The sequence below is a fragment of the Mauremys reevesii genome, linkage group 7, assembly GCF_016161935.1.
Source record: "Mauremys reevesii isolate NIE-2019 linkage group 7, ASM1616193v1, whole genome shotgun sequence".
Lineage (NCBI taxonomy): Eukaryota > Metazoa > Chordata > Testudines > Geoemydidae > Mauremys > Mauremys reevesii.
In genome coordinates, this window is record NC_052629.1 from 107947378 (window position 1) to 107971512 (window position 24135).

Below are 24135 nucleotides of genomic sequence, written 5' to 3' on the forward strand. Positions count from 1 at the left end.
AGTGTAGACAAGGCTTTAGTGAACTAAGCACAAGACTGGGAGCCAGAAACTACTGCAAACTCATCTAAGCACCTCCTCCACAAGTATTTAGACACCTAACTCCCACTGAAATCAATAGATGTTAAGCACCTAAATAACTTGAGATTTTGGCCCTTGGTCCTAAATTTTCGAGGTGTGTGTGCATGGGCAGTGGGTGAAGGGGGCTGGGGGAGGCTAAGCCTTCCCAAACCTCCATTAATACTCCCTGCTGCAGCCCCGGGGCTGGGCCATGGCAGGACTCTGAGCTCTTCTGGGTGGCGCAGGCTCAGGGGCTCAGTCCTGGCCAGCCGGGGCTCCTCCGGACTGCTCCGGGTGCTGGCAGGCCAGCCCAGGCTCGAGGCTGCTCCTGTGCTCCAGGGGCCGGCCGGGGTTTGGGACAGCACTGGTGGGCCAGCCAGCAAGAGCCTGGGGGCAGAGCATCAGGCAGAAGAGGCAGAGCAGGGGGCTCACCTCCCCAAACTGAGGGTGCATATGCCACATGTGTGTGGTCCTTTTTGCACACACCTCTGACCATGCAATATCAGGGTTGGGTACAAACAGAGCTGTGCACACAGAATGAACCCTGACTTGCATGCGTGCATCGGGCATAGCTCACAGGCAAGTGGCAGTTCACTTGCATTTTTGAGAGTTTAGGTTTTAACCACTCAGGTTTCCTATCTGTGAAATAGGGCTAATAATATTAACCTACCTCAGGAATTAAAGGGTTACCAAATCCACTGATATAAAGCTCTTTGGAAATATCAAGTGCTAGATAAGTACTGTTAGTAGGAGGCTCTCATCCTGCCCCTAGCACATATTCCAATATTTATAAAGCAAGATCTCTGTGTTGCTCAGCCCAACAGCATGAGGTATCGTTTGGCCTGTATAGAAAAGTCCTGTGGAATCAAACAGTTATGAAACCTTACAGGGGCCTATCGAAAATACTCTGAAAACATGACAGAGAGAGAGAGATTATTTATTTATGCCCCAAGCCTGAAAAACAGTTACACATGTGCTTTATTGTACACACGAGCGGGGCATTGACTTCTGTTTTAAGCACATATGTAATTGTTTGCAGGATCAGGGTCTTATTTATTTTTATGATGATAGGAGCCAGAAATCAGGATCAGCTCCCATTGTGCTAAGAGCATTACAAACATATACAAAGACACAGTCCCTGCCCTAAAGAGCATCCAGTCCTTTTAATAGGTCATTTGATTTCTAGCAGGGCTATCATAGGGTATTCTGGTCTCTAGGCAGGTCAACCACACCTACAGAAAAGCGATCATTCTTTATTAAGTTCTGGTGGTGTTTCCAGAAGGGATCATTTTCAGTGTTGTAATACTAAAAGCTACATGTCCCGGTTTGTTCAGGTGAGCAGTGCTCTGATTATGTAACTCTACAACTGCATGTGGCTAAGCAAGCGTGAGTGTTTTTGCCTTCAGAGACTTTGCCAAGATCAGGTGGCGGATCTAGGCGCCATCAGTTCACATAGGATTAATCAGTGTAGTTCTACCCTAACTATTTTGAATATGCCCATCACCCTATTATTTAGGCATCTGATTCTACTCAGTCAATGATTTTACTTTGCTGTAACACCATTGACTTCAGTGAAGTTACTCTTGATTTGAGGGAGGTCAGAATCAGGCCCAAGCATCTAGCTCCCTCTTGGGATTTTATGTTGCTGAGGCTACCCTTGGCACTTTACCACAGATAAATGTTAGTATTTCAGAACAGTTATTGGTCTTTATGGGCCTAATCCTGCAGCTCTTTATCCGACAAACAGTCTAATTGAAATCATGGAAGTAAGGACTCAAGGAACAGACTGTAAATACACAGCAGTCTAGAAAGTATGGGCCTGGGTCTCCTCTCACTGCTATCTGTTTTACCCCCATGTAACTCACATCATCCTCAAACGCCGTAGCTCAAGCAGCTAGAAGGAAGAGAGGTTGTGTGTGTTTTATTGTCCTCCCTTTGGCTCCACTGAGTTTGGTGTTGACATCTGAAACTTCCTGACATAAATACGTTTTATGCATGAGTGCTGTAAATCATGTCCTCATGGTGCAGTATGTGACGCAGAGCACACCCTGTGGGGGGCTGGGTGTCGGAGCAGAGCATTCCACCTAAATTAAAAGCATCAGGAAGTCTTTACTGGGAGAGATTTAATACTGGAGGAAGATCTAATGAGTGCTTGATTTTTGTTTGTTTGGGTTTTGAACATTTTTAAGTCTGTTACGAAACACCTATAATTTATCCTTGTCAAACTGTCGATTAGAGAAGAGGGGGTCAGCTGGGGTCAGACAGCAGATGGAAATGTTTTCAGAAACACAATAGCATAAGAAAGGAATCGTTGAGTAATGTGGGAAGAATAAATCTCCCGCATAAAAGTAAAGTGGCCTGTATATACAGTATGTCACCAGCCTTACACTGATGTAATTGCACTGCCTTCAGTGGCGTTACTCCCAGTTTAAATTGGTATGAGATTAGAATCAGATCACATATATCTGTATTCCTTGTATGTAATAAACTGTAACATGCAGTCCCTGTGCCAACACACAATTTATAATACATATGCATACAGAAACTGAGAAATAACTAAGAGGAAGTTTGGTTCCCTGCGCTTTGTAAAGGAAATGTTATAAACAGGCTATATAAATATGCAGGGCATTGCACAAACGCAGTCTGTGGGGTTGAAACCACTCAGACCCTACAGCTGATGCTGAATGCTGCTGCCCATTTAGTAAGGATATGTCTCCACTTTGTTGGCAGTATAAGTTCCACCTCAAGGGAACATGCCTGCACTAGCTAGTACCCTAAAAACAGAAGTGCTGCCACAGCAGCATAAGAGTTGGAAAGGACCAGCGGCCCTAAGCGTTATCCCATGGGAGATGCTAGGGATGTATGTGGGATGGGTAGCCTCTCCCACCACAGCAGCTACACTGCCATTATGCACCACCAGAGCTAGCAGAGTTATGTCTCCTCAAGCTGGAAATTACACCTCCAGAAAAAGTGTAGACATACCCTTACTAGTGCTAGCCACACCCCGTATTGCAACGGTGCCCTAAAGGCTTCCCTGACTTCCTGGTTATGGCCCGGTGCATTTCAAGGTGCTGATATCAACCTTGAAGGCCTTACCTGGTTTTCTAGCTGAAGGACCCATCCCCTCCCTGTGTAGCTGCAACATTTGGGGTCAGCTGGTGTGCTCTTGCTAGCAGTCCCTGGACTTGTGTGTCTGGGGGCTGGGACAGGCTAGTCTCAGTACAGCGTCATTCAGTCTAGAACTTGCTCCCTTCCTTGTCCCAACAGACAGTCTGTTGACCTGCAGGGCACAGTGTAAAGGTAATAAGCCCAGGGCATTCCCAGGGTAACGTTATTGAAAGGAATGGCACTACCTGGAGGATCAATTTGATCCCACCAGTTTGCTCGGACTTTTGCCTGAGTGGGTGCTGGTGGGGCTATACCATCCCTGATAGCTGGGCAGGGAGAATGAGATGATTAATGTCCCACTTGGACAAAACAAAGTGAATTTGGTATTTTCCCTTTATTAATTTACATGCACTCGATCAGACACAATGTGAGCTGGACACATTGTTTTAGACAACTAAAAATAAATCAAACCTCTATTGAAAAAGAATCTAAGGCCAATATGTCAACATGCAAAGCCCAGTCCCTCCCACCAACATGACATAAAGAACTTGATTTTTAAACAGTCTGCGTGCCCAAAATGAATGTGTAAACTTGAGCAACACCTCATCATGTATGTACCCAGTACCCTGATTTACATGCAGTCTTAGCAGTTGTATGTGCACATTAGTCATGCAATAGTGCACACATTTTGTGCATCTTACTGGTTAAACCCAGAACCCAAAAGTTTAGCTTTTTCCTTAGCACAGTTGAAGTTCTTGTTTTAAAAACTTTGTATTAGCCTTCCAATGTGAAGCCCGGATGATCAGGGAATAAGCCATGAGCCTTGGAGCCAATGAGGTATCCATCTCTCTCTCTCTCTCTAGGACTCACCTACCAATAAACTACTGTATGCCAAGGAGATTCCAGAGTATAGGAAAATAGTGCAGCGCTATTACAAACAGATCCACGACATGCCGCCTCTCAGTGAGCAGGAAATGAATGCACATCTCGCAGAGGAGTCACGGGTAAGAAATCCGCAAAGCCACAGTAGCTTTAAAGGGAGTCCACTCATACACCCACTGGTGTCTGCTGGAGTCGGAGCAGCCCCACAGAATCTGTTGTGGGACTGTGGTGTTCTCCACGCTGCTGAGCATGCCTTTTCTGGCTGCCGTAATGGTTACAAGATTGGTGGGTAACCTATGGGAACAGCAGGCAGGGATCAGCTGTCTGCAGTACAGGACATTGGGTAGCGCAGCACAGGGCACTGACGTTGAGCATCATACATGCTAATGCTGAAGGAGGAACAGAAAAGTACAAATCATTTCTCCTCGCTCTATATAAACTTACAGCGACATCCACTAACTCCACTTTCTCTGGCTCCAACCTTCAAATTGTCAGGCATTGGCCCTGTTTATTTGCCCTAAAGAGGAGCCTGGTAGGAATGAGCGATGTGCTGCTGTGAAGACAGAAGAATTCTGATGAACCAACAGGCAGTTGACTCTGAAGCTAAGGTCCTCTCTAGCACATCAGGGTGAACCAGCGCTTTCCTGCACTGAGAGTGAACAGACTTGGGTTCTGCGCCCAGGTCTACCAGTGTCTTTGTTTGTGATTTCACTGCTAAGAGCTTCAGTTTCCCCCTCTATAAAATGAGGATAATAGAGCTGGTCTGCGAACAGTAATTCCAGTTTGCAGAGGATTTGGAATGAAAACAAAATTTTGATGTTCTCCATGAAACAAAAAAAAATTGATTTGGAAAACTGAAACATTCCATTTAGATTTGTTTTTAACAAAACTCTGCCTGGCAGGCTGCCAAGGCGCTGGGAGCCAGGTCTCCCATGGCTCTGAGGCCAGCTGGCTACCCAAGCACCCTGCTCTTTGGAGTTAGAAGCCAAGGGAGCCAGCTTCCCAAAGAGTCTAGAAGCCCCGAGATCCCCAATTCTGAGGCAATCTGCCTGATGAGCTACTGGGAAGCTGAGCTAGGAAACTAGGCATGTTTCAAAACCTGCCTGACAGTCAGGTTTTCTGCCTGGGTTCCATCGGCGCTTCATCAAAATAGAACCATCTCCACAAAAGCATTTCAGTTAACGAATCTGCAAATTCCAATGAAAGATATTTTGTCAGAAGTTTCCCAACCAGCTCTTTCTGACCCACCTCTGTGATGTGCTTGGAGATTGTGGATGGGTTGACACGCGGCTGGCATGCCCTCTCGTGGCTGGACAGGCATAGCGTCTTTTTCCTCCCTAGCGCTTCTGCCAACAGATACTCAGCTCTCACTGTGAGCTGTCTCGTCTCACAATTCAGCCCTCTGGCCAGGTCACCATTAAGTTCCACCCTTTCCAGGATAACAAGAAGTCCAACCAGGGTCTAAACCTTTCATCTGGTCTTTGGCCCTTGAATGTGCGTCGCACCATCTCTACAGCCCTTCACTCAGGGTTTTCAGTCATCCTTCGCCCCTTCTCAGGGGCCTCATACCAAGTGCCTGTGACTGGTGGGGAAACCCAGTCCAGGGACCCTATAGCCCTATAAGCCAAAGTCTGCTCCACCAGCCTCCTTGCTGCTGTCTCCCTGGACCTCTTCCTACTATAGCCTTTTTTTCCCCCAAGCTTTCTCCCCAGCCCCTTTGCAGGCTCTAATAGTGCCAGTGTCTCTCAGGGCTCGCTCCCTGGGGATCAGGTTCCTGCGCTTGGCTGTGTTCCCAATCCACTGCAGCCCTCGCATCAGAGCTTTCTGTAGCATTAAACTCCCCAGGCCTCCATGGCCACAAGTTTTATCCCTGCTAAGCTGCTTCAGGATCACCGCCTGCTCTTGGGTTTGGCCTCTCCCTGGTGGAGCCAGTTCTTCCCCTTTACCTCCGGGCCCAGCTATCCAGGAGGGGCACCCAACACCATCAGAACTGCTACAGCCAATTGCTGCATTCTGCTCTCTGCCACCAAAAGAGTGACTGCAGTGTTCTTCCTTCACTCCCTGCAGACCCCTTCTGCCCTCGACTTGCTGCCTTTATAGAGCCACCCAGCTCCTCCCCAGCTGGCTTCAGCTTTAATGAGTCCTGGCCCACCCTTCACATGCAACCAGGTGGATTAATTGGGATATACACCTCAGGCTGGGTTATACACCCCATCACAGAGATCTACAGGTGAATGGTGCCGTATAGGATTATTAAAATGGTACAAAATTCATCCCTAACATAAACAAATGCCACTCCCACTGTAATCTATGGAGGTGGGCCCTGTTTGTGCCAGGAATAAATTTTGTCCTTTGCCTCTGAAGTCACTAAACAAGTATAACATATATCTTGAATAACGTAGATGGGAACAAGAGTCCAAGCATTTCGATCCAGTGTTAACTTACAGCAAATCAGATCTAAGCCTTTTATTACTCCAGTTGCTTTCTGTTGAATGGACTGGATTCCTGCATTTGGATTAATATTCCTCCCCTGTTTGTTTTATCTTTTATGAAGAAATATCGGAATGAGTTTAACACCAATGTGGCCATGGCTGAAATATACAAATATGCCAAAAGATACCGCACTCAGGTAAGCAGCTTCATTTGTCTGGAGGTGAAGTCAGTACTCAGCATTCCAGGTACCTGTGGGGAAATATCTGATGTCCTTTTATATGCAGCATTGGTGTAGCCATGTCAGTCTCAGGATATTAGAGTGACAGGGTGAGTGAGGTAATGGCTTTTATTGGACCAACTTCTGTTGGTGAGAGAGACAAGCTTCCAAGCTTCACAGAGCTTTTCTTCAGGTCTGGGAAAGGTACTCAGAGTGTCACAGCTAAATGTAAGGTGGAACAGATTGCTCAGCATAAGTAAACACATATTTCAAGGGACTATTCAAGGTGAAGTGGCACATTAATACCCCTCCAGATGTAGGGGGGGACAGAAACGGGAGGGGTGGGCGAGATAGTGGCGGGGGAGGTGTTAATGGGTTATAAATTGTTTTGATAAGCCATAAATCCAATGTCTCTATTCAGTCCATGATTTTTCGTGTCTAACAGAGTTATGCTTTAAACTTAAATTCATAACTTTGCTAGATTCTAAAAATCATGGACCGAATAGAGCCACTGGAATACAACAATCCCAGACCTGAAGAAGAGCTCTGTGTAAGCTCAAATGCTTGTCTCTTTCACCGACAGACGTTAGTTCAATAAAAGATATGACCTTCCTTACCTTGTCTCTCTGATGTCCTTTTGTGATGTCAGTCCTCAGTCCCACTGAAAAGAGTCCGAACAAGGAAGAGACTGTTCTTCGTTACTGATGGAATGGCCTTAGCTGAGGAGCTAGGATGTCCATATCTGTCTGGTGTCTCTCTCTCTCTGTCTCCACTCAATCCTCTCTCTCTCCTTCCTGTAAAGTCAGTCACAGATTTTTTAAAATCTAGGTGCATTTTCAACCCTTTTGTTAGATCACCAGAGAATTCAGAACAGATCTCAATTTACAAGTCATTCTCCCTTCTTCTGGCCTGACGTTTGCTCTTGCAAGTGTTTGTGGATACAAATGAGAGCATGTAGGTGAGTCCTTGTTGCACCCGCAAATCAGATAGCCGGATGTCTATGTGCCTTCACTTGCACCCACAGTTAATTGTCCCCACAAATCTGTGGGTGTGGAAAAGGAGGCCTTTAACGAGCAGTCCTAATGCAGTCCTATTTGTTTTATAGTGAGCTGGCCGAGCTCTGAGGTGGCAGCCTGCACACGTGCACACACTCTCTCTCTCTCTCTCTCTCTCTCTCCAATCCCTTGGCTGCTTGGAAAACCAGTAATCTATTCTCATCTGTTTGGCAAGGATGGAAAGTGAAATGTAGCCTGGATTAGTCAGCAATCTGTGGCTCCAAAAATGCTTAACAAAAGGCCAGGGGGAGGGATGCTGAAAAAATCCAGTAACAGGGCAAATAACCCCCTCCTCCACACCTCGTCAGGACACTAGACCCAGATGGGTCATCCTGTCCCCACACGACTTGTTTGGAACACAGAAAGGGCAAGGCTGGCACATGTTGCATTAATCGCTTCACTGCTCTTGCTCCTACAGATAGTGAATGCCCTGGACTCCAACCCCACCACGAGACGCACGCAGCTGCAACACAAGTTTGAGCAAGTGATCGCGCTCATGGAGGACAATATTTATGAGTGCTGCAGTGAGGCCTAGGGGGTGCTCTGGACCGAACCAGCTCCTGGAAGTGACCTTCTCTGTAGTGCACTGTCCACTAGGGAACATGCCTTTAAACAAAATATATACATGTAGATCTATATTTGATTGTGGCTCTTACGGTTACTGTGTCACCACATTGTTGGTGGGCACGGCTATTGATGAGATGAGCCAGCAAGGGATGAGAAGCCACCAAACAACGTTTCAAATCACTTCAAATCCCTTTTGTTGATCTGCACTGCGTGGTGTCCATAATTTATTTGCTCTTTCAAGCCAGAACTAGAGACGTGCCACTTTCTATTTTCCTTTAACCTGCGTGTGAGCAGCCATCATCTCCCTACATTCCTGCTTCCAGAGAGACGCCTTGCGGACTAGAGCCCACGCTAGGCAAGCGATAATGATGGATGCAAAGCAGCGGGGAAGCCTCAGGGAGTGATGACTGGAGAGTTCAAAGGCTATTGGAGCAGCAGCAGAACTTCCTTAACTATACCCCTCTTCTGTATGTTTTAAATACCAGGGAATCTGTTTACTGTACACTATCTGCTGCATTAGATGTTTTTTGTGCCTTTTATTTTTGTACTGTATGTGTAAACATAACCACTCCTTCTGCAACTTGTGCCAGGTGGGGAACTCATGGACTAGACAGTGAGATTGCTTCCGAAGTAGTCAAGACATGCGAAAGCACTTTACCCCTAATGGAAATGGTAATTATCTAGCTGGAAGGAGTGTATTGTCCATTTGACAATGTCAGAGAGGAACAAATCAGGGCAGCTGTTCCCACTTCCCCAAGTTTCCCAGATGTTTGTGCACACACTGAACTGGAGCTGACAAATATCCCCTAAATAGCCACGTTTCATCCAGCTGGTCACAGGAATAATTTTACCTAAAAGTAAAAGGAAAAGACATGTTAGGAGTCCAAGGGCAACGTTTCCTTCCCTTTATACCACCTTCCCTGTCTTCCAGCATGCACAACCCACAGTTGAATTCTTCTCAGTGTAAATCTGGAGTAATGCCAGTGCATTTAACTTGTTATTTAGTATCTACACTGGTGGAACAGTACAGAATTGACCAAAGCTGTGCTCCCAATGGCAGGTAGTCCCTCTGAACATCTTTTGGAGCTCACACGGTACTCTGCAGCTGCGAGTTATACTCATGGGACTGGTGAAAATGTAGGATGTTGTGATGGAAATAAACTAAATCAAGGCCAGTATTATGGGTCTGTTCCTAAAACAGCTTCTGGGCTTGCTGTGTCTGGCATGCTGATGGCCACAGCTATTGACTTAAAATGAATAGAAGGTTATTGCTGTATCAGCCCAAACAGCATCAAAGAAAATGTAGTGTGACTCCAAATGCTTTTTACAGAATTAGCCTATCTAGCAATCCCTGCAAGCTGGAATGACTCCAACTATTTTAGGCTATTGCGGGACACAGTCTGCCCTCAGTTAAGCCAGTGTAAATGGAGAGTAACTCCATTTAAGTCACTCCAAGTCAATGGAGTTACATGCCTGTAAAGCTGGAGTAACTGCTGTGACTTGGAGCAACTTTGCTACGTTGCCTCTGGATTTACACTGGTATAACAGAGAAAAACGTCACCCAAACGGCACTCTCGCCAGTTCCTTTATGCTGCTTGCAGAAGGGCAGCGCCTTAGAATACAAGCGCTCTTGCTTCCTTGTTGCCCACCGGTGAAGGACCACAATACAATTCCATGGCTCCCTTTTAGAGATGGAGCCTTCGCTTGCTGCACATACCAGAAGCCGCACATGAATGCAAAAAAAAGCCAAACTGCCCATGAACTCCAAATCCAGTTTGGCCCCGAACTTTCATACTACCAAAAATACAAAAAAAGCTACTACCTCACCCAAGGCAGGGTTTAAAGGGGACTCTCTCTAATGCACAGGGCTGCCATCTGAGCACTTGGCTAAGAATCAACCTGGCAGTGAGCAACTTTGGTTCAACCAAAAAAAAAAAAATTCCCCTGGATAGCTCATTGCCAGGGCCTCTGTCACAAATGTTTTAGAAATGCCTTGAGCATAGACTAGTTCTATGGGGATTTGGAGCAGCACAGCTGATTTTATATTCTATAGATTTTAAAAATTACACACTTTATTGGGGGAGGGGAGAGGGGAAAGAAAAGCTTAACCAGAACTGCAGAAACGTACATACACTGTGGAAGTCTAACTGTAGTTGCTGAATAAGTGGCTTCAGCCTAGCAATGTTACAAATGTAGCTGGGCTACATTTTATTTTGAAAGAGATTTTTAAAAAAATTTAATTTTTCTTCTTTAAAAACTGTGAACAGCTGCCAGATACACACAGGGCCAATGCGGGGAAGCTGAAGGTGAGACGTGTCAGAGCATAGGGCAGGGGGTGTGACGAAGGGGTGCAAGGGGATGGTCCCATGAGATGGTGATCCCTGTGTTGAAACACTGGGAAGGTAACAGGCTAATTAGTGTGAGGCTATGGATCTGCTCCAGGTGCTGTGGTTGGCAAGCATGCCTTATGGCCTACGCTTATTTAATCTTTTTTTCCAAAGCAAAAAAAAAAAAAAAGAAAAGAAACATGCTCTTTGCTTCAGCCCTTTGGAAGCAACAGAGCTTGAGGGTTGGCTGTATTGTCTTGAACCCTGATCCTTTGTAATATATTTTTAACTTTGTCATGTATTTGTCAGTGTGGTTCTCTTACCTGCTATTTGGTGGAATCTTTGAAAACTTATCTTTGTAATAAAACATGGTGATCAACCGTGTGGGAAAGTTTTTGGCCAACAGCATTTGGGGAAAAAATCTGCACAGCAGATATACCGTAGCCGTTGCCTTGCTGCATGGCTGATTTCAGCCCCAGGTTTCTCCTACACTTTCATGGAGGAATTTATTTGCACACTGGTTGAGTGAAGAGTGGTGTCACATACAGTACTACAACATCAAGCCGTGGCTCAGAGGTAGAATCTCTCACTGTAGTTTTTTTAAGCTAAGGTGCTCAGACATCCCACTATTATCAGGACTGGTCCACTATTAGTGGCTATATTTTATATATGCAACTGTATATATATGCCAGGATGGGGGGAAAGTTGTCCTGATTTTTCACATTTCCCGTCTGGTCACCTTATTTTAAGCTTCCAACAGTGAGAAAGATGGCTGCATTCTACTGCACAGGGCTGACTACTTTCATCATATCTGCAGATTTATATGATGGCTAAGTTTAGCTACATCCATTTATAAACACTACTGGGTGCTCAGCTCCCATGCTACTATGAAATCTCATGCAAACATAAAAAGGTGATGAGCCCCTCCATCATGCATTTCCTGTCCGCTAGGGCCAGCCCCCACACCAGCGGGGATCTCTACCCAAGAGTCTGCCACCTGAGTTAGGCACCCCCACAGTCCCCACATACAGCATGGAGGAGAGCTAGGTGCCTAAGGCAGGACACCTCAAGCACCCAGGCTGGGTGGGGAGATGATTAAGGTAGCCCAGAGTGAAATGCAGAAGAACAAAGAGGAGCTTAGACCTAGATCCTTAAAAGGTAATCACCACCTAGAGCCTGCACCTTTGAACCCCTTCTGTGCCCCAACCCCCTGCCCCAGCATGAGCCCCCTCCCACCCTCCAAATCCCTCAGTCCCAGCCCAGAGCATCCTCCTGCACCCCAAATCCCTGGCCTCACTCCACAGCCCCTCACCCCTCCCACATCCCAACCCCCAGGCCAACTGGTGAAAATGAGCATGCGCATGAGGGTGAGGACAGCAAGTGACAAAAGGAGAGGGGGGAAATGGAGTGAGTGAGGGCAGGGCACGTTCTGTTTTGTGTAAGTAGAAAATTGGCAACCCTAGCGGCAGCTGCCCGATGAAAGTAAAGTAGGATGTGCCCCGGCTGGGTAAGGGCTGTAGCAGGTGATGACCCAGCACCTCCCTGCCTCTCCCACTCACAGTAACTAGACTTTGGGTGTCCAGGCAGTAGATCCAACCAAACACCGTAAGGTCCCCTTGTCAACTAGACTTCCCAGTCAAAAACCAGGCATCTGGCCACCCTAGAAATGCCTTTGGCCACTAGTGACTAGCTAGGTTTACAGCGACAAAGAGTCCTGCGGCACCTTGTATCATTATCTCTAGACTGATTCTTGCCTGCATATTTATACCTGCCTCTGGAAACTTCCACCACATGCGTCTGACGAAGTGGGTATTCGCCCATGAAAGCTTATGCTCCAATACTTCTGTTAGTCTATAAGGTGCCACAGGACTCTGTCGCTTTTTACAAATCCAGACTAACATGGCTACCCCTCTGATACTTAGCTAGGTTTAGTGCCTTCAGCAGGGGTCAGGCCCCAGGACAAGGGGCTGAGGTGGAGAAATCAAGGCACAGTGAGTGAGTGGCCAGGGTGGGTAAATCAGGGCAGTCCCTGGAGCGAAGGCCTGGGGAGGGGAAATTGAGGTACAGCGGGGTCAAGGGGCATAGCAAGGGGCTGGGGAAATCAAGGCACAGTAGGGGAGGTCAGTCCCTGGAGAGAGGGGCCAGTGGGGGAGGGAAATCAGGTCTCTCTCTCTCTCTCCAGTTACTGCAGGTAACTGGACTTTTAGCATCTGGTCAGCTGCACATTCCAGTCAGAAACCAGACACCTGGAAACCCTGCTTCCTCTGGGTCCTTTCTGCTCTAGTCATTGATAAGCAACCCGACACTAGAACCTGCTCCACTTGCACTGGGAGCAACAGCGAAGGAGTTAAGGGTACCACAGGCAGGTGGCAGAAGCAGAGCCCATTTGGCTTCTGTTGTTTTGGTGGCTGGCCTGCTCCACTAGGAAAGGCTGGAGTGTCTCATTCACTAGGCTCAGGCCCCACACCCCCAGGCACGAGGAAGGAGATTGGGGGCTGTTCTACCTCTGTGGTGTGACACTGAGAAGCACTAACTACAGGTTTAAGCACAGCAGAGGGTAAGGAAGAGCAGTGGCTGTCATTACTACTATGGAGTTTCCCCACAGAGAATACAATCCAATTAAGGATTTGTCCACACACCATTGCATCAATTGGAAGGGGTGGGAGAAATAAGTTCTCAACTCCCTTGAGCCCTGTAGCAGGACAAACAGGAGTTATTCTGCCTGAAGGTGGGAGCCATATGGGGCACTGACCAGGGCCACCCAGAGGATTCTGGGGGCCTGGGGTCTTCAGCGGCGGGGGGCCTTTCCGTTCCCGGACCACCGCCGAAGTGCCCCAAAGACCCGTGGCGGGCCCCCCGCCGCCGAATTACTGCCGAAACGGGACCTGCCACCAAAGTGCAGCCCAGTCTTCGGCAGTAATTCAGGGGCGGGGGGCCCCCACCGCGGGTCTTCGGGGCACTTCGGCGGTGGGTCCCTGAACGGAAGGGCCCCCCGCCACCGAATTACCGCCGAAGACCGAGCTGAACTTCGGCGGCGGGTCCCGCTTCGGCGGTAATTCGCCAGTAGGGGGTCCTTCCGCCCCAGAGCGGAAGGACCCCCCGCCGGCGAAGACTGGGAGCGTAAGAAGCGCCTGGGCCCAGCCCCGCAAGAGTTTTCTGGGCCCCCCAGAGCTAGTGAAGGACCCCGCTCCAGGGGCCCCAAAAAACTCTCATCGGGGCCCCTGTGGGGCCCGGGGCAAATTGCCCCCTTGCCCCCCCCCTCCCTCTGGGCAGCCCTGGCACTGACTAGGTCAATGAGTCTATCCAAAGCCCCTGTGTGTGGGGGGCGGGGGAGGGAAATGCCAGGTGCACAGCTAGATCCACCCCACCACTGTGACCCATCTAACCATCACCAGCTTCGACACTCTTCATCTGTGCCTGTTGCACCAGTGTGCGTAGAGGGCCTAGGACATCTGTAGCTACCTGGTGCTATTCCTATTAGAAATTACAAGCCACACAGTGCCAGCATCCAGTGGTGGCCTTGCTAAGAAGGGCACCACACACACAGCAGTGCCAGAGTTCAGACCTTCTAGCAAGTGGGATTTTTAGCAAGTGCTAGCTTGCAAGTCCTTAGCCGCCAATTAAATCCTAGTTTTTCTGCCCTAATCATAGCACTAGACCACAGAAGTTTGGAGGCTGAATGTCACTACAGTTGTGATTGATGGCTTGGGCCCTTTCCTCAAGTTCATATAACTAATGCAGCCCAGCAACCTATGCGTTCATGAGGGCTGGACACCCAACACCAGCTGGAGCCAAAGGGCATGTTTGCAGGACCTGGCTGCAGTTTCCATTATGGAAATCCAGCCCTGAATGTATTTTGTTCATTAGCTCTATGCTATTCTCCCCACCCCACCCCCAGCCTGGACTGCTGCCACACTAGCAGTTTGCTCCCTTTCACCCAACTGGCATTTATCACTGTCCTGATTATGAGGCTGGAATCCACCACAGCTGGGCTCAAGCTCAGGTTTCAACCTAGCTGGGTTTGCAGGGGGTGGGAGGGAAGAGGCAGAAGGAATTGATGCTTCGCAGTTTCCAGGGTTATGACAGGATGGGTCAAGATGACCTGCCAGGTCCTTAACCCAGGCAGGAGGAACATGACTCCAGTAACAGGGTTTAGTTATTAGGATGCAGTAACTTTATTGAAAAAAAAAAGACACAAAAGATTAAAATCAGTTAGCTTAGTTCACCAGAGATTAAAAGAGATGTTAACAGCAGTGACTGGAGCACACTTCAGAATATAGTTTAAAAACATTGTTGGGGCCCCATCTGGAACTGGGAGACAGAGCTGCCATGTTCCTCAGGCTGGGGACGGCCATTTTGCACACATGCCCCATCCCCCACCCAAGCAGTTGTCCCTTCAGGACAGGGAAGCCCTAGTTTGCTTTCTTGCCAAGCTTGCTGCCGGTTTTAGAGGCTTTACCTTCTCCTGCATCCTTCTCTTTGCCAAGCAGAGAGCCTGTGGCTGCCTCGGGCTTCTTCCCCTTGCCTTTCACAGGGCCCTTTGCCTCAGGCTTCCCTTTGGCAGTGGTTTTCTTTGTCCCACCAGCGGCCTTTGCTTTGGCCGGCTCATTTTCACCTTTAGCCACCTTTGCTTTTGCAGCCCCCATGGCTCCAGGAGCTGCCCCCTTGGCTTTGGAAGTGCTGATCTTGTCTTCATGCTCTGCCTCTGCTTTGGAAGCACCATCTGCTTCGGAGGCCGGCTTCCCTTTGGAGGCGGCTTTCTTGGTCCCAACCGCCCTGGCTTGAGGTGCCTGTTTCGTACTTGGTTTCTTGTCACCTTTCACAACGTTTCGAGCATCACTGGGTGTCTTCAGCTTAGCAGGAGCTTTGGGCTGGGCCTATGAGAGAGGAGGATGAATGTCACCGTAATAGCATGTACTAGGTCACCCACAAGCCTGTGGCTAAGTTAGTTTATTATTCTTATAGACAGCAGCTTTGAATTCAGAAGCGTGGCCTGTATTCTGCATGGCAAGACGTGTTTTAGAAACAGCCGATCAAGCAGGGCCGATTTCCTTCTCAGCCTGAACAGAGTTAACGCTTCAGGACTCTGGAACGGGAAGCGGTTTCCTTTCCAACATTCCCCACAGAGTCAGGCAAGTTCCTTAAAACAGCAGCATACAAGAGTGGCAGCGCCTAAAGCCAGTCACAAGCAAAGCGCTCACAGAGCTGAGCAAGGTAGACAGATGGAATCCTTCGTTTGGCAACCAATACTTACATTATTGGATTTTGCCTTGGGTTTCTTGCTCACAGGTTTTGGTTTCTCCTCCTTCGCATCTGTTGAGAAGACGGGAAAGAAACGACATGGGTGAGTCAGTTACTTATGTTTACAAGATTGTAAATTCCGTAGGAGGACGATATTTAAGGGTTTCTGGATCTGCCTGGCCTAAGCTTCCAAGCAAAGCTCAGGTATTATTAGTGCAGACCTAGAAGTGCCCCTGCTAATTTAATAGGAAAAATGCCTCGTATGGGATCAACGCAGTTATGATATATACCAGGTAGCAAATAGCACCTACAAAAGCAACCGCCCTGACTCCACCTTGATGATAGCTAGAGCAAGCTGCACCATTGATTTAGGGTCAGATTTTTAAGGAGGAGTTTAGGTACCTAACAAGCACCATTGATTTTTCAAAGCTCAGGCACTGCTGCCCAACCCCCACCCCAGTGGGTAAATGCCCCAGGCACTTAAGTTTCTGCTGATCTGAATTTCCAAAGCAGCCTAGTTGCAGCACAGCCAATGAGATGCTTGGAGCCCTTGCTTAAACCAAAGCACTAGAGTCCCTGAAGAGTGAGCTCAACCTGGGCACAGGAATGCCTATATCGCCAGCCGGTCCCAATCCTGTGGCTGTGCTCTGAGCATGCCTAAGAGCAGTCAGACCCCACAGCAGCAGGGCTGCAGGCAGGCCAATAGGATGGGGGCAGCACAGCACCTACACAGAGACAGCTGGGGGCACAGGGAAAGAGAGGAAGAGTGAGCAGTACGGAGCGTTTCAGCGGCTAGGGCATGGGCAACTTAAGCAGCTGACCAGGTGTCGGTGTCTCACCCAGGAGAGGAAAGCACCACTCTCTGGGCCATCAGGCCAGCGCACCGTGTCAGCCACTTGGGCACCCAAGCCCCTCTCCTCAGCATTTCATTCCTGGCTAATTTAGGCAGCTCCGCCAGCTCTGAGAAATCCATTTCTCGGGCACTTAAGGCCCAGATCCATAAAAGGCACTTTGAAGTCAATGGGCTTTAACTATCACCACATGTTCTTTAGGAAGACTAGGGTGACAGACTCTCCTAACTCAAACCAACTAGGCAGCAGGCTTCTGGGCGTAACGTGTTGCTCAGCTGAGCGACGCATAAATCCAGCCATGTTCTCAGAATTGGCCACTGATTCTAGGTGCCAACTTGGATCCCAATATTTCCAAAATAACAAGCCCCCTTTGAAGTCAGTGGCTGCTACAGATGTTCTGCCCTTCTATAAGATCAGGTCCATCACAGACACACAGAATACATGGCTAATTTTCAAAGTAAGGCCGTCTTTCCACCACTGCTTCCTGCAATCAGCCGTTTGGATTCTAGCTTATATACTTCAAGTTGGTCAGTCAAGTTCACGGCTGTAGAGGGACTCCTGAACCCCTCTCCCTGAGCATGGACATTTGTCTTCTTGGGTGGCATTAAAATTCACAGATCTGACATCCTTGCACACAGCTGACATCTCAGCAGGCAATGTTAGTTTAGGGGAAGAAGAAGCTGCTGCCCTTACCTTTACTTTCTGCTTTTTTGTCAGCGGTCACTTTGGCTTTGGGTTTCCGTGCCACCTTCTTTTCTGATTTAGGAGCCTTTTCTCCAGCTGGATCCATCTTCCTAGAGTTTTTTTTAAGCTTGGGCTTTTCTGATGCTAGCTAGGAGTACAAGAACAGATCAGTGAAACTGCTCTGCTCCAGCACATGCATTGAGGCTTGCTACCGAGCAACTTAGTACACTCAGTAGTGCTATACCCAGGGCCAAACAAGAACAGAAGCTTGTCTGCAGACATTAGAAGTGTTGATTGAATTAGAGGCAGGTGGCTTACACGAGCCTTTCCCTTTGGCTGTAAGGATTTGTGTAGCATCCTCTCATGATGTCGTGTTACGGAGGACTTGCAGCCAAGGCTGGAGAGTGGTTGGGGATGGAAGTCACTTCCTATTGTCCCATTCACCCAGCTGCATTGTAACACCTAGTTGTCCCAGGCCATCCCAGAATCCAAGTCAGGGAAGGAATCAATATTTTCAGGGTAGAGATACCACATCCACCTTTAGCCAACAAGCAGCTCCTTTACTGAAGAGTGAGTGCTCTGTAATTAGTACTGTGTTCTCCCACTCAGAGATGACGGCACCTGGTCACAACCCTGCCTGTCCATTTAAACAAACAAAAACAACATTCCCTAGCCCAGAGTTGTCACCCATCCAGCCGCCTCTTTGAAATACTGCTGTAGAGGGCATTTGGGGCACATCCCACAATGCAAAGTGTGCTGCCACCCAGTTATCTGTAGGACAGCCCTGGCCCATACAATTGCTATCCCGTTGCCTAAAGCTACAGGTTCTTTAGCAGAAAATTTCCACTGAAGGTTGTCTTTGTAGAAAGCCAATTCACTCACCTTGAATCTTCCAGTTGCCCCTAATGCCAAAGAGTTCTGGGGTCTAATCAGGTAGCCATGGTCAAGACCTTTAGTCAGGGCCTTCTTCAGCAGGTATTTTAGCCTTATTGGGTCAACAGCTGGGTACTTGGCAAGGATGTAGCGCTTGATGGCTATTACAGAAGTGCCCTTTTTCTCATTTTGGGCCTTCAGAGCTTCAATCACCATGCTTAGGGTTGGCGGGTGGTTAGCTCTAGTCTTATGGTCAAAGATCCCGGATATTCTGGCCATTCTTGTTACTTCAGCTGAAAAGTAAATTGAAGAGGTTGTTTACTTGTAACCAAAGCACCAACATGAATCTCCCTTTTAACTCACCGTAGTTATCAGGAAAGCTAAAGTGAATTCGCAGGTGGCGAACGGACAAACCAGTTTTTAATATTAGCATCTACAAAGTCCAGCATCCCATTGTGCTAGGCGCTGTGCAAACACACAGAGTATGTCTACACTGTAGTTGGAGGTGGGATTTGCAGTTTGGCAAGACATACTTGTGTTAGCTTTAAGCTAGCAAAATGTGGCTAAAAATAGCTGCAAGGACATGGTGGCGCAGGTGTCAGCATGAGCTAGTAGTGCAGGTAACTTCCAGAGTTCCAGGCAGCTGTATGCATGACGCTGCCATGTCATCACTAGTATTTCCAGCAAGCTTGTTAGATGAAAACTTGCACCCGTATGCCTACAGGAGCTGCAGATCACACCTCCTACTGTAGTGTAGGCAGACACCTCGTGAGACACGCCCCAGAAGCTGACAGGCTAAATAGACAAAGGAAGTTACATTTTACAGGTGGTTACAGAGTGATCTAGGGTCACACAAAAAAAAACTAGGGGCAAGCTAGGAAGAGAACACAAGAGTCCCCAGTCCAAGGTCTAACCACACAGGTATTCTGCTGCCTATCAGAAGGCACCATTAGTCAGTGGCGCTGCTATGGGTACCCCCATGGCCCCACAGTATGCCAACATTTTTATGTTGGACTTAGAACAATGCTTCTTCAGCTCTTGTCCCCTAGCGACCCTCCTCTACTTGTGCTACATTAAGGACATCATCATATGGACCCACAGGAAGGAGGCCCTTGAAGAATTCCACCTGGATTTCAACATTTTACACCCCACCATCATCCTCAGCCTGGACCAGTCCACACAAGAGATCCACTTCCTGGACACTACAGTGCAAATAAGTGAGGCCACATAACCACCACCCTAAACCAGAAACCTACTGACCACTATACTTACCTACACGCCTCCAGTTTCCATCCAGGAGGCATCACACGCTCCATTATCTACAGCCAAGCCCTAAGATACAACCGAATTTGCTCCAATCCCTCAGACAGAGACAAACACCTACAAGATCTTTATCAAGCATTCTTAAAACTACAATACCCACCTGGGGAAGTGAGGAAACAGACTGATAGAGCAAGACAGGTACCCAGAAGTCACCTACTACAGGACAGGCCCAACAAGGAAAACAACAGAACACCACTGGCCATCACAGACAGCCCCCAGCTAAAACTTCTCCAGTGCATTATCAACAATCTACAACCTATTCTGGAAAACAATCCCTCACTCTCAGACCTTGGGAGACAGGCCAGTCCTCACTTACAGACAACCCCCCACTCCACCCACCCTGAAACAAATACTCATCAGCAACTACATACCACACCACAGAAACACCAACCCAGGAAACAATCCCTGTAGCAAACCTTACTTTGCTTACTTGGTACCCAGATCTACTCTAGCAACACCATCAGAGGACCCAACCACATCATCAAGGGCTCATTCACCTGCATGTCTACTAATGTTATATATGCCATCATGTGCCAGCAATGCCCCTCTGCCATGTATATTGGTCAAACCGGACAATCCCTACATAAAAGAATAAATGGACACAAATCGGACATCAGGAATGTTCACCTACAAAAGCCAGTAAGTGAACACTTCAATCTCCCTGGACATTCTATAACAGATTTAAAAGTAACTATTCTTGAACAAAAAAACCTTCAGAAACAGACTTCAAAGAGAAACAGCAGAATTAAGCTTCATTTGCAAATTTAACATCATTAATTTGGGCTTGAATAGGGACTGGGAGTGGCTGGCTCATTACAAAAGCAGCTTTGCCTCTCCTGGAATTGACACCTCTTCATCTATTATTGGGAGTGGACCACATCCACCCTGACTGAATTGGCCCTGTCAACACTGGTTCTCCACTTGTGAGGTAACTCCCTTCTCTCATTATATATTGCCTGCATCTGTAATTTTAACTCCATGCATTTGAAGAAGTGGGTTTTTTACCCACAAAAGCTTATGCCCAAATAAATCTGCTAGTCTTTAAGGTGCCACCGGCCTCCTCGTTGTTTTTGTGGATACAGACTAACACGGCTACCTCCTGCTGCCTTAGTAATGTTATTTATTAGAGCAGCATGAAGATGCTAAAGAGCCTCTTGCACGCTAGCCAGACTCCAGGAAGTTTAGACCTTTTCTCTCTTAAGCCCTCTAAGCTCCATACACACCAGCTTCTCCACAGACTGCCCTAAGCAGAGCCCAGAGCTTTTCATCAAGCCAAAAGAGTTCAGGGGGTTAAGTAAGTTCCTTTAAATAAACCAAGAGAAGCCAAGTTCAGCCCCTTCCCAGACAGGCTACAGTTTAGTAAGAAAATAAGAGTGACACAGATTGATACCCAAGAGGATTCACTTGTACCGAAGGGGATCAGAACTTTGACGTCACATTCAGTGGAGACAAAAAAAAAAATAAAGAAGGAAGAGGCATACAAATTCAGTGTTTGGTTAAGTGTCTTTCTTTACCTGGCTTGAGGTCCATTGCAAGAAGCTCAAATACTGACACTAAACTTTAAAACAAACAAACCCCACCAACAAAACTTTATCTTAAAAGAGGCCTAGCAAGGCTGGCTGCAAAGCAGGCTTTATTGACAGGTTCATCTCACTTTCCTGCTAATTCCTCTGATTAGCATCTTAATTGAGAGGGCTGCAGTTGGCAGCTGCTAATTATTCTTGTTCAAATCCCAATGCCAATGAGATTAGGAACAGGTGGCAGAGTGCTGAGTTTAGTTTGCCAACTCTTTGCAACAGGCTGGTGGGTGCTGGGGAGAATATTCAGGGGGAGGATTCCACAAATGAGAGAGGTTCTTGTGAGTTAGTCTAACAATTGCTTTCAATTTACAGATTAAAGTAGCAGCCCCTCATTTGGGAAATGTAATTTACGAGTGAAACCATGCACTGTGTCAGCTCATGTGCTGAAGTGGCAGTAGACGGTGGGATGTGGGTGGTGCATCACTGATTTTAACGGAATGGACCATCCCAGTTGTTCAGAGCATACGGGTGATGGGAATACATACATGGCTGGACATACTGAGCCCATGTTCTTTGTGCACTTACACCTTACAGGGACAGGTGAGGGTTGCCAACTTTCTAATCGCACAAACCCGAACACCCTTGCCCCACTCCTTCTCCGAGGCCCCAGCCCACTCACTCCATCCCCCCTCCCTCCGTCACTCACCCTCCCCCACCCTCACTCACTTGCTCATTTGCACTGCCTGGTGGGGGTCTCTTTTCACCCGGGTGTTCCGATTGAAAACTAGACACTTGGCAACCCACCTGGCATTGCGTGACCGAGTCAGCCAGCAAAATCAAGGAAATGGAGCATGAGCAACGGATTGTTTGTGAAAAGGCTTCCCTAGGCTGGATGAAGCCACAGAGTCGAGCACCAAGATTCATTGCACGTTCCCGGTGGTCTGTGTTCTCATCCTGCTTTAGGGCACAAGGGACCTGAGCCTGCTGAGTAACATTTCCTACCACTAACTTCAGCAGTCTGCTGGGCACCTCACAGGAGACACTCAGCCCCACACAGGATTAGTCCCCATATGAGCTTGCTAGCCTCATTGTAATGCATTTTGGCAAGCTATGTGCTCCAGGACCTTGGATTGGAACAGCAAGGGATGCTGGAGGTCAGGGCAGAGGTACACTGGCAGGATTATGAGAGAAACCCTTCACTGGGCTGGCCTAGTCTTTAACTGGCTCAAGCTAGCGCTCTTCAGCCCCTCATTTTCATAAGCACTAACTTCACTCATCAGTTTATAAAGGAAAAACAAAGAGGTTCCATAAGTCAAAGAGGGAAAAAGAAAAGAGTCTTTGTTCACTAATGATGGATGGAGCAAATGATTCTTCCAAGCTAGCATTTGCAGGTGTTTGAAAAGGAGCCAGGGTCTGCTCCCTAGAGGACTCACCTGCTGCACAGTGAGCAGAATAATGGCTTCATCCCTCACTTGGGTCTTTCTGCCAAAATGAAAGAATAAGCTCTGCTCGTCCACAATAACAAAGTCAGATGTTAATATCTGAGCTGTTCTGATGCCTACAACAATTTGCTCTAATTCTCTTCCACTGGGTGTTTCTAGCTCTCTTCCCTCTGCCTGAGCTAATTCTGCAGCCGAATGATGGGGGAACTGTGCTGTAGGAGGTACTTACTGTCTTGTCAATGAGATATAAAACTGATCATTTGTGGTCACTAAAGAACCCTTGGTGGTTTTTGGGGTTTTTTTTGGTAAGGGTTCTGGGCTTTAATTCCAGTGTCCTGGCCAAATTCAAATTGGGTCATTACATTCTCCCTACACATATTCCCCTCCCCTCCACCCCAGTTTCTGTGCTTCTTCACTTTCTGGTTTAAATTGTTATGCAGTGTTGCTGTTAGCTGTTAAATAGACTCGGTGTTTCACACTAGAGATGGCTGCATTTCTGGGATTGATAAAAATATTCTTACATAATCCTTTGGGAGTTTTTACAGGAATGGTTGTAAGGCTTTAGCAAAGTGCTTTTACAAGCAGTAACTAGCTAAGTTTTATTTGACAGAACTGTTGATACATGATGTAATTAGATACCCTTGCTATAGCGCCTAAGAACTTGCAAAAATCTGTCTGGAAATATCTTATTTTTAAAGTCTGCAAAGAATTAGTAAAAGCAGAAAACAGTTGAGCTGATGTAATCAAAAGTAATTGAGTTAGATCCCGGCCTTCGCTCCAGCAGCCAGAAACCAGCAGATGCGGCCCCTTCAATTAATCATAGTTCAGAATCTTTTGTTCAGAACACAGGTATAATTCTGAAGAAATGTAGGCTGGAGAGAATCAGGGTGACCATCTTCAACCACCATCGGGAGCAGGTGTCCTGGGTTCTGCTTCAGACCAGCTTGGAATGAGGATGGCGGAACTACTCTCTCCATGGCAGTGAAGGAGACTGACAAGAGGGCCATTCAGCTAGTATTACAGTAGTATATGAGCTCACATATCAAAACTGGAATTGAACATTGCTGGGCAGCAGCCGTTTGCATTTCATTACTCACCGGGATAAAGCCTGAAGCCCCACTCTCTGGAAGGAAGGTGTAAGAACTGCAGGATTAATGCCAGGGCCTACTCACTACTGCCTGCTATGCAAGCGTGCTCATTTTACTGTTACCCCCTGGCGCCTGCCTGCCTCACCCAGTCACAAGCCTAGGTTATCACCTAGCACTGGGAATGTGTGACCTTTCCATGAGTGCATGACAGCCACCATGGTGGCTGGGCTGAGCGTGAACCGGGGAATCTCCAGAACCAAAGCAATGAGCTACAGCTTGAGCTTAAAGAGCCAAGATGCTCTCTTGGTGGAGCTGCAGCAGAGTTGTATCCTCTGCAGATTGGGCACAGAGGAGGCCCTGGCAGACTCACTAACCAGTGGGTTGCATGTGTACAGCCCCTAGTGCAATGGGGTAGCACTAGAAAAACAACAAATAATAAACTCTCATGCTCACCCATCACCATAGTC

The 24135-nt window shown here is 47.6% G+C and overlaps 2 protein-coding genes across 2 annotated transcripts in view; one reads left to right on the top strand and one right to left on the bottom strand.

Moving 5' to 3' along the window:
* PLXND1 (plexin D1) overlaps positions 1–10258 on the top strand; it is a 133394-nt gene extending 123136 nt beyond the window's left edge. The window contains exons 34-36 of the mRNA XM_039480790.1: positions 4029–4169; positions 6602–6676; positions 8171–10258. Coding sequence (XP_039336724.1) covers positions 4029–4169; positions 6602–6676; positions 8171–8287 — 333 coding nt within the window. The 3' untranslated portion in view covers positions 8288–10258. The remainder of the gene's footprint in view (positions 1–4028; positions 4170–6601; positions 6677–8170) is intronic.
* Positions 10259–14797: 4539 nt separating this feature from the next.
* LOC120368965 (protein B4) lies at positions 14798–21286 on the bottom strand. The gene is made up of 5 exons (XM_039481781.1): positions 21133–21286; positions 18305–18588; positions 17432–17570; positions 15901–15959; positions 14798–15523 (listed from the first exon to the last, which is right to left on the bottom strand). The coding sequence occupies exons 1-5, from the start codon at positions 21146–21148 to the stop codon at positions 15059–15061; spliced, it is 963 nt and encodes a 320-aa protein (XP_039337715.1). The 5' UTR covers positions 21149–21286; the 3' UTR covers positions 14798–15058.
* Positions 21287–24135: the final 2849 nt, after the last annotated feature.

Coding starts and splice junctions, on each gene's coding strand:
- LOC120368965 (XM_039481781.1), bottom strand. Junction 15,960..17,431: donor CAAAAAAGCAGAAAGTAAAG/GTAAGGGCAGCA, acceptor TCTTCTCAACAG/ATGCGAAGGAGGAGAAACCA. Junction 15,524..15,900: donor CCAAGGCAAAATCCAATAAT/GTAAGTATTGGT, acceptor CCTCTCTCATAG/GCCCAGCCCAAAGCTCCTGC.